The sequence below is a fragment of the Mandrillus leucophaeus genome, unplaced genomic scaffold (assembly GCF_000951045.1).
Source record: "Mandrillus leucophaeus isolate KB7577 unplaced genomic scaffold, Mleu.le_1.0 Scaffold39, whole genome shotgun sequence".
NCBI lineage: Eukaryota > Metazoa > Chordata > Mammalia > Primates > Cercopithecidae > Mandrillus > Mandrillus leucophaeus.
In genome coordinates, this window is record NW_012104142.1 from 4,992,983 (window position 1) to 5,003,023 (window position 10,041).

The 10,041-nt window shown below is 38.6% G+C and overlaps 1 protein-coding gene across 1 annotated transcript in view; it reads right to left on the reverse strand.

The window, feature by feature from the left end:
• The window catches only part of CFAP70 (cilia and flagella associated protein 70), a 121,636-nt gene that overhangs the window by 76,402 nt on the left and 35,193 nt on the right, over positions 1-10,041 (reverse strand). Inside the window, exon 10 of the mRNA XM_011991181.1 lies at positions 105-275. Within this exon, the coding sequence (XP_011846571.1) occupies positions 105-275 (171 nt within the window). The remainder of the gene's footprint in view (positions 1-104; positions 276-10,041) is intronic.

The window sequence follows — 10,041 nt, forward strand, 5'->3', positions numbered from 1 at the left end:
AAAAAAAAGCAAACTAATATTGATACAAGTCACCAAGTGAGTAATCAGTGAAGTCTCTGGAATGTAATCTAACAGGCAAAATCATCACCTTCCCAACAACCTACCACATCCCCAGGCCTAGGCCTTCCATCTATATCCTTTTCTTTCACTGGTTTATCTTCTTTCAGATTCTTAGAAACAGCTTGCTTGGACAGCAGAGAATTAATTCCTCCTATTTTATTATTATGAATCAAGTGATGGCCAATATCCCGGAACAAGCTCAGTAAACATTTGGTCTGAAAACGAACAAAAAAAGCAATACATGAGACAAACTTGAAAGAAGTACACGTTATTTTTTTACCATTTAGTTTTCCAAACAATTTCAACATTTAACATCAGAGAGAAAGAAGGGACTTGAAAGACTTCATTGTATTTCCCTCCTTCTAGAACAGGTAAAAACACCGCAGAAAGTTAGTTGCCTACTATAGCATTTAAAGGATTTAGAGGAGACCTTACGACCTGGCTTGATTCTGGCATCTCATAACTCTTGTAATCAGAATGCTTTTAATCTTTGACACAAAATTTCAAACCAGGCTGGACATGGTGGCTCACACCTGTAATCCTAGCACTTTGGCAAGAGGATTGTGTGAGATCAGGAGTTCAAGACCAGCCTGGGTAACATAGTGAGACTTCAACTCTACTAAAAACAAAACAAAAAAATCAGCAAGGTGGGGCTGGGCATGGTGGCTCACGCCTATAATCTCAGCACTTTGGGAGGCCAAGGCGGGTGGATCATGAGGTCAGGAGATTGAGACTATCCTGGCTAACACGGTGAAACCCTGTCTCTACTAAAAATACAAAACATTAGCCAGGCGTGGTGGTGGGTGCCTGTAGTGCTAGCTACTCGGGAGGCTGAGGCAGAAGAATGGTGTGAACCTGGGAGGCAGAGCTTGCAGTGAGCCAAGATCACGCCACTGTACTCCAGCTTGGGCGATAGAGCAAGACTCTCTCAAAAAAATAAAAATAAAAAATAAACAATAAAAAAATCAGCGAGGTATGGTGGCACATGCCTGGTAGTCCTAGCTACTAGGGTGGCTGAGGTGGGAGAATCACTTGAACCCGAGCAGTCAAGGCTACAGTGAGCCATGACTGCACCACTGCATTCCAGCCCAAGCTACAGAGCAAGACTCTGTCTCAAAAAAGAAAAAAAAAAAAGGCCATGTGCGGTGGCTCACACCTGTAATCCCAGCACTGTAGGAGGCCGAGGCAGGTGGATCATTTGAGACCAGAAGTTCAAGACCAGCCTATCCAACATGGTGAAACCCTGTCTCTACTAAAAATATAAAAATGAGCTGGGTGTGGTGGCATGCTGCTGTAATCCCAGCTACTGGGAAGGCTGAGGCAGGAGAATCACTTGAACCCAGGAGGCGGAGGTTGCAGTCACCTGAGATGGTGCACTGCACAGCAGCCTGGGCAATAGAGTGAGACTCTGTCTCAAAAAAAGAAAAAAAATTAAAATTAAATTAACATTAACAGGTTGAATTCACTTCTATACAAGAAATAGTATCTATTTAGGTACCACTGCCCTATCAGTTATAATTGGAAGGATAAGGCAAGTTTAAAGTTCAAAGCAAACTCTTTGTATGGAAAAATTCAAACTATAGACAAATCACCAGAAAAGGATTTTACAACAATTTTTCCCTAAAAATTCTTTTTTGAAATAAACAATTTTTAAATTAAATAACATGGATGATTCTCAAAATAATTTATGTTGAACAAAAAGAACCAGACCAAAGGAGGCCAGGTGAGACGGGACGGGTAGACAGAGGTGGGCAAAGGAATAATAGAAGACACAAAAATCTTTGGGGGGTAATGTGTGTATGTTCATTATCTTGATTGTTGTGATAGTTTCACAGATGTACAGATATGTCAAAACTTTAATATTGTACAATTTAAATATATGCAGTTTATCAATTATACCTCAATAAAGCTGTTTGAAAACAATCCAACAATATTAATTGTAAATACTAAAAATCACTCACAATCCTGCCACCTCTGTGATAAATACTGTATTTCATAGATTCAAAGACATAAGCTTTCTCAAATTTTAACATCGCTGGGGTATGTTCTATAAAAAGAGTATTTCATATAAGTGGTATCATACAATACATAGTCTTTTGCATCTGCCTTCTTTTACTTAGCATGTTTTTGAGGTACGTCCATGCTATAGCATGTGTCAGTTGGTTCATTACTTTTTTATTTTTTATTTTAGTTATTTATTTGAGACAGAGTCTCACTCCATCACCTAGACTGGAGTGCAGTGGCACAATCACAGCTCACTGCAACCTCTGCCTTCTGGGCTCAAGCCATTAGCTCACCTTAGCCTCCTGAGTAGCTGGGACTACAGGCACATGCCACCACCCCAGCTAATTTTTGTATTTTTTGTAAAGATGGGGTCTCACCATGTTGCCCAGGCTTGTCTCAAACTCCTGGCCTCACTGATCTGCCCACCTAGCCCTCCCAAAGTGCTGGGATTACAGGTGTGAGCCACCACACCTAGCCCAAGTTTACTACTTTTTTAAAAAAACAGGTTGGGCACGGTGGTTCACACCTGTAATCCCAGCACTTTGGGAGGCCGAGGCAGGAGATTGCTTGAGCCCAGGAGTTTGATACCAGCCTGGGCAAACACAATGAGACTCTGTCTCTACAAAAAAAATTTTTTTGTTTTAATTAGCTGGATGTGGTGGCCTATGCCTGTAGTCCCAGTTACTCAGGAGGCTAAGGCAAAGTATCACTTGAACCCAGTAGTTCGAGGCTGCAGTGAGCTATGACAGTACCACTGCACTCTAGCCTGGGTGACAGAGAGAGACCCCATCTCAAAAAAAAAAAAAAAATTGAGATATTCACATATACACAACATACCCACTTAAAGTGCATGATTCAGTGATTTGGGGATTTTATATCATTAGTAGTTCATTCCTTTTCACTGCAAAATAGTATTCTCTTGTATAGATATACCACATTTTATCTGTTCACTATCTGCGGACATTTGTATTATTGTGAGCTTTTAGCTACTACAAATAATGCTGCAATAAACATTCACATATATGTCTTCGTGTGAATATAGGTTTTCTTTTTTCTTAGAAATTCCTAGAAATGATTTGTTGGGTTCTATGGTAAGTTTATACTTACCAAAGATATTCTTTTTTGTTGTCGTTGTTATGAGGCAGGGTCTCACTCTTGTCACCCAAGCTGGAGTGCAGTGGCATGATCACAGCTCATTGCAGCCTTGATTGCCTGCTAGACTCAAGTGATCCACCTACCTCAGCCTCCCAAGTAGTGGGACCACAGGCATGCACAAACAACATACCAGCCAATTTTTTTTATTTTTTGTAGAGATTAGAGATGGGGTTTTGCCATTTTGCCAGGCTGGTCTCCAACTTCTGAGTTCAAGCAATCCACCCATTTCAGCCTTTTAAAGTCCTGGGATTACAGGCTTGAACCACTGCACCTGGCCAGATTTTCTATACAGTTGTCTTTTCCAGTATTGAGAGCTGAATACTGAAATTTCTAAATACTATTGCCAAATTGCCTATTTCTCCTTTCAATTCTGTTGGGTTTTGCTTCAAGTATTATGAGATGATTGTGTTGTACTGCTAAGGGTGTATACACTTATAATTGTCCTGTCTTCCTGATGAATTGATGCTTTAATCATTGTGACATCCATTCTGTCTTCAGTAATATGTATTTCTAGTCTTAAAACTATTTTGTCTGGTATTATTGTAGTTACTCAGCTATTACCCTTTCTATTTCCATAGTATATCTTTTGTACCTTTTTACTTCAACCTTTTGTGTATTTGAACCTAAGGTGTGTCTACTTTAAACAGTATATAGTTGAATCTTGATTTTTTTATAAATCCAATTCAATAATTTCTATCCTTTTATCGGTGTGTTTAGACCATTTACATACAATAATATTGTTGAAATACTTAGATTTTTATTTTCCATGCTATTTGCTTTCTATATATCATCTGTTTTTTGTTGTTCTGTTCTTTCTTTAACTACCTTATGTTAAGCAAATATTTGTGATATCCCACTTAATTCCTTTGTTGATATATATATATGATATACACATAAATATATATGTATATATAATATGTATGGACATACACACATATATATGTGCATATGTATATGTATACACACACAATTTTCTGAGTGGTTACTTAGGGATTACAACATACATCCTAACTAATCACAATCTATTTCACATCAATACTATCTTAATTCTGGTAAAATACTGAAACTTTGCTCCACTATAGCTCCATTCTATCCTCCTTCCTTTATGCTATTATCATATAAATTAAATCTATATGTTAACCCAGAAATATAACAAATACTTTATCCAATCATGTGTTCTAAAGAAGTTGAGTAAAAATGAAAAAGATCTATTTCTAAACTCCTTTATATTAACTTATATTTAACCATTTCAAGTATTCCTCATTTCTTCTTATGGATTCAAGTTAGCAACTGGTATCACTTCCTTTCAAGCTGAAAGACTTCCTTTAGTATTTCCTGCAAGGCATGTTTCCTAGCAACAAATTCTTTCAGCATTTATCTGGGGATGTCTTTATTTTGCCTTTGTTGTTTTTGTTTCTTTTACTGAGACAGAGTCTCACTCTGTCATCTAGGCTGGAGTGCAGTGGCGTGATCTTGGCTCACTATAACCTCCTGCCTCAGGAGTTCTCCCGCCTCAGCCTCTTGAGCAGCTGAGATTACAGGTGCACACCACCATGCCCAGGTAACTTTTGTATTTTTAGTAGATACAGGGTCTCATCATGTTGGCCAGGCTGGTCTCAAATGCCTGACCTCAGGTGATCCACCCACCTCTACCTCCCAAAGTGCTGGGATTACAGGCATGAGCCACCGCACCCAGCCCTGCCCTTGTTTTCGGTTGGTAGTTTTTGTGTATGTGTGTTTTTCTTTCAGAATTTCACATATGTTATTCTACTGCCTTCTGGTTTCCATTGTTTCAGATGAAAAAATCAGCGGTTAACCATATTGATTCTCCCCTGTAAGTGATGAATTGTTTTTCTCCTGTTGCATTTGTGATGTTCTCTTTGTCTCTCTCCTTCATTTGACTATATATAATGTGTATATTTTGGGTCTCTGTGTGCTGATCCTAACTGGGATTTTCTAAACTCCTTGGATCTGTAAATTAATGTTTTCATCAAATGTGGGATATTTTCAGACATTATGTCTTTATACTCTTCCCTGTTGGGACTCTTATTACATATTTGTTGGTTGCCTTCCACCAAGATTGCCATTTTGATGTAGTTTGGCTCTTTATCCTCTAGAAATCTCACGTTAAAATGTGATCCCCCTCCAGTGGGTGACAGCGTGAGAAAACCATGTCTCAAAAAAAAAGGAAGAAAGAAAAAAAGAAAAGAAATGTGATCCCCAATGTTCTAGGTAGGGCGTGGTAGGAGGTGTTAGGGTCGTGGGGTAGATCCCTCATAAATGGCTTGGAAGTAATGAGTTCTCACTCTGTTAGTTACAAAGAGATCTGCTTGTTAAAAAATAATCTGGCACCGCTCTCCTCTCTTTTATGCTATTTCTCTCACTATGTGACATGCCTGCTTCCCCTTTGCCTTCCATCATGATCGTAATGAGACAGAGTAGGGATGGGACTTGGCATTCAGCTTACCCCCACTGGATAATTCTTTCATGCATTCTTGAGCTAAAGGTAAGGGTGGGGAAGGCAGAGCAGCCCCAGACAAGAAGGCCTCAAACTCCTTAGTTTTTCATGCATTAGTACTTCTCAGCTTGTTGATGCTTTTGGTCAATTTCAAGGATGGTGAAATGACTTTTTGTCCATTTGTCTAGCTTTATGGTTGCTTTTGTGGGGAGATGATTTGTCAACCTCCTCACTTGGCCATAGCCAGAGATATTTCCTTTCCAATGTTTTCTATATATTTTAAAAATTATTGTAAAAAAATGTGAATATATTTATATTTTGACTTTCATTTAACAGACTATCATTTACATTCTCTCATGTTTTAAAATTTTTCATGAGGATAATTTTTAATATATGCACAATATTCCCCTATCATATGTGTATAATAAAAGTGATAGCTAAAATTTTCTGTGTGCCAACTACATTCCTAGTACTTTATATATTTCATCTCATTTAATAGGTAAAACAATTCTAGGAAACAAGTATTGCCTCCATTTTACTGATGAATACAGTAAATGTGAGACAAATTTAGTCGCTTGCCTGAAGTCATCCAGCTAGTAAATGGCAGTTCCAGAATTCAAACTCTAGGGTGCCTGAGTGGGTTATCAAACCTCATAACTTTTCTATTATGATTCACTGTTTCCCTCAGATTCACCAAGAGTATCTTCATGTAGAAAGGTTTGGATACATTTCCAATTATTCCCTTGAAATAGTTTCCTAGAAGTAGAAGTCCTATTGGAAAGGATATAAGTATTTCAAGCTTTTGAATACATATGGACAATAAATTTTTTTGCAAAAAGTTTTTACCAATTTACGCTCCTACTAGCTCCTACTAGCAGTGAATGAAAGTTGTTTTACTGAGATTGAGCAAGGATCCTCTTTTTAGAGGCCTGTGCTCCCCAAGCATGGAAATAATGGAAAATTCTGAAGTTCCTTCAAGAGACATTCTAGGCACCCAGCTAGCCCCAGAAATAAATAAGTAACTTAAACAAGAAGGTAATAGTAGCCTAAAACAATAGCCAAGGAAGTTAAAGTTCAAAAGATGTTTGCTTTATAGAAACTAAACATAACGTCTTAACATATGTCCCTGAGTTGTCTTTCTGAGCCTCAGAAAGAACCACTGAAGGAACCACTGAAAGGATCAGATGGCCCTCAGATCAGCTAATGGATCAGCCCCCAGCTAAGAGGGAAGTGAAGACTGAACTATATGGTCCTTTGTTCTAAATTTCTTTCTGGGGTGCTTGGAGAAAGTCACTCCCCCTAGCCAGTTAACATTTTTCTACTGACCCCAAATTTTTAAACAAAGTCTCTCTTCCTTAACAACTGCAAATCAGAAAATCTTTGAATCTATCTATCACTCTCAAGCCTCCCTACCCCTGCCTCAACATATCCTGTCCTTTTAAACTTAAACCAATGTGTAACTTGCATATATTGATTTATGATTTTGCCTGTAGCTTCTGCTTTCCTGAAATTTACCTCTGCCTTTAAAAATCATTGCCTGCAAGCCATCAGGGAGCTCAGGATTTGATAATTTAGCTGCCTGGTCCTCCTTGCTTGACACCCTGCAATGAAAGCCTTTCTTTCTATCACTGCAAACCTTGGTGCATATATGTGGTTTTACTGTACTAGGTGAGCAAACATCAGTTTGGTTCTATAACATTATCACACCTTTGCCACCAATGGGCATTATCATATTTTAAAGAATTGTTGAACTTTTCAAGTAAAATGATAACTATTGTTATTTAAATTAATAATTCCTTGATTAATAAATAAGGCCAGATGTCTCTTCTTATGTCTATTGGCCACTGACACTTCTTTCGTGAACTGCTATTTCATGTACCTTGCCCATTAAGAAAAAGTTTGTTATTCTTCTAGATTGAAAAAACTACTATATTTCAGGAATAGTAGCTATCTTTCAGGAAACTACTGTATTTCAGAAACAGTAGCTATCTTTCTGATGTGTATTCAAATATTTTCCCTAGTTCTTCAGTTACATTGTAATTTTGTTTATGAAAGTTTATTTTATATATAGAAACTTGACGTTTTTGGTAAACAAAATACTTTATTTCATACTTTTCACTGCTTTCAAGCCTAGGAAGTTTTCTCTTACTTCGTATCTTTAATACTCATTTTTATAGTCTTCACATTTAACTTTATTTAATAAATTCATTTGAAATTTATTTTGATCTATGTTATATGCAACATTTGCATTCTTTTCTCTCATTTTTTTATTTTTAATTTTTTTTGAGACAAGGTCTCACTATGTCACTCAGGCAGAGTACAGTAGCACGATTACAGCTCACTGCAGCCTTGACCTCCTCGGCTCAATCGATCTTCCTACCTTAGCCTCTGGAGTAGCTGGGACTACAGGAATGTGCCACCATGTTCTGCTAATTTAAAAAAACATTTTTTTTTTTTTTAGAGATGGGGTCTCACTATTTTGTCCCGGTTGGTCTTGAACTCCTGGGCTGAAGTGATACTCCCACCTCAGCCTCCTGAAGTTCTGGGATTACAGGTGTGAGCCACCATGCCCAGCCTTCTTTCCCATTTAACTATCTATAAAGCATTAATAATTATCCTTTTTGTTTTTTCTTGAGATGGAGTCTCGCTCTGTCTCCAGGCTGGAGTGCAATGGCACAATCTTGGCTCACTGCAACCTCTGCTTCCCAGGTTCAAGCGATTCTCCTGCCTCAGCCTCCTGAGAAGCTGGGACTACAGGTGCACCACATCATGCCCAGCAAATTTTTGTATTTTTAGTAGAGACAGGGTTTCACCATGTTGGCCGGAATGGTCTCAAGCTCTTGACCTCAGCCTCCCAAAATGCTGGGATTATAAGTGTGGCCTATAAAGTATTAATATTTTTAATGGCTACATATTTCATCGTTTTTATTTACTATGATTTACTAAACATTCCTCTATTAGTAAACATTTAATCTCATTTTTAGTTTTTGCTATTATAGGTTTCAAAAAGTTTTCATGAATATGAGATGTTTGAACCTATTAAATTATGTCCTTAAAATAAATTTCTGGCCGGGCACAGTGGCTCATGCCTGTAATCCCAGCACTTTGGGAGGCCAAGGTGGGTGGATCACCTGAGGTCAGGAGTTCGAGACCAGCCTGTCTAACATGGTGAAACCCCGTTTCTACTAAAAATACAAAAAATTAGCCGGGCATGTTAGCGTGCACCTGTAATCCCAGCTACTTGGGAAGCTGAGACAGGAGAATTGCTTGAACCTAGGAGGCGGAGGTTGCAGTGAGCCGAGATCGCGCCATTCTACTCCAGCTTGGGCAACAGAGCAAGACTCCATCTCCAAAAATAAAAATGATAAATAAATAAATAAATTCCTATAAATGTGGCTTCTAGTTCAAAAGATACTGATGTAGAAACAGTTTATTACTCAGTTAGTGTACAACTAGATGATGGGGTTTTCATAAATTTATTATTGAAAAATAGTTGTCCTAATAACAGTGACATAATAATACACTTTTGTTATTGTTGTGTGTTTTACAAAGCCTCATTTTCTCTTAGGAAGCAACATGATAAAACTGACTTCTTGCTTGAATATATGATTTTAACATTTTTACACCTAATAATGGAAAAAAAACATATTCTAGTTCATTAATTACCACATGGATTTCAGTTTTTCCATATTTAACAACAATAGACTTTTTTTTTTTCTTTTTCTTATATATATATTTTTAAGACAGAGTCTTGCTCTGTCGCCCAGGCTGGAGTGCAGGGGTGCAATTTCGGCTCACTGTAACCTCCGCTTCCGAGGTTCTGCAATTTTCCTGCCTCAGCCTCCCGAGTGGCTGGGATTACAGGCAGCTCCAGCCACCACACTCTGCAAATTTTTGTATTTTTAGTAGAGACGGGTTTTAGCCACGTTGGCCAGGCTGGTCTCCAACTCTCAGCTGCCTGCCTCAGCCCCCCACAGTGCTGGGATTATAGGTGTGAGCCATCACACCCAGTCACACTTATAATGCTAAAAGTTTTTTTTTTTTTGAGACGGAGTCTCGCTCTGTCGCCCAGTGCACTGGCGCAATCTCGGCTCACTGCAAGCTCCGCCTCCCATGTTCACGCCATTCTCCTGCCTCAGCCTCCAGAGTGGCTAGGACTACAGGTGCCTGCCACCACACCCGGCTAATTTTTTGGATTTTTAGTAGAGATGGGGTTTCACCGTGTTAGCCAGGATGGTCTCGATCTCCTGACCTCGTGATCCGCCCACCTCAGCCTCCTAAAGTGCTGGGATTACAGGCGTGAGCCACCGTGCCCGGCCTATGCTAAAAGTTTTATACCCAAATTTATTGAGGTAAAATTTAAG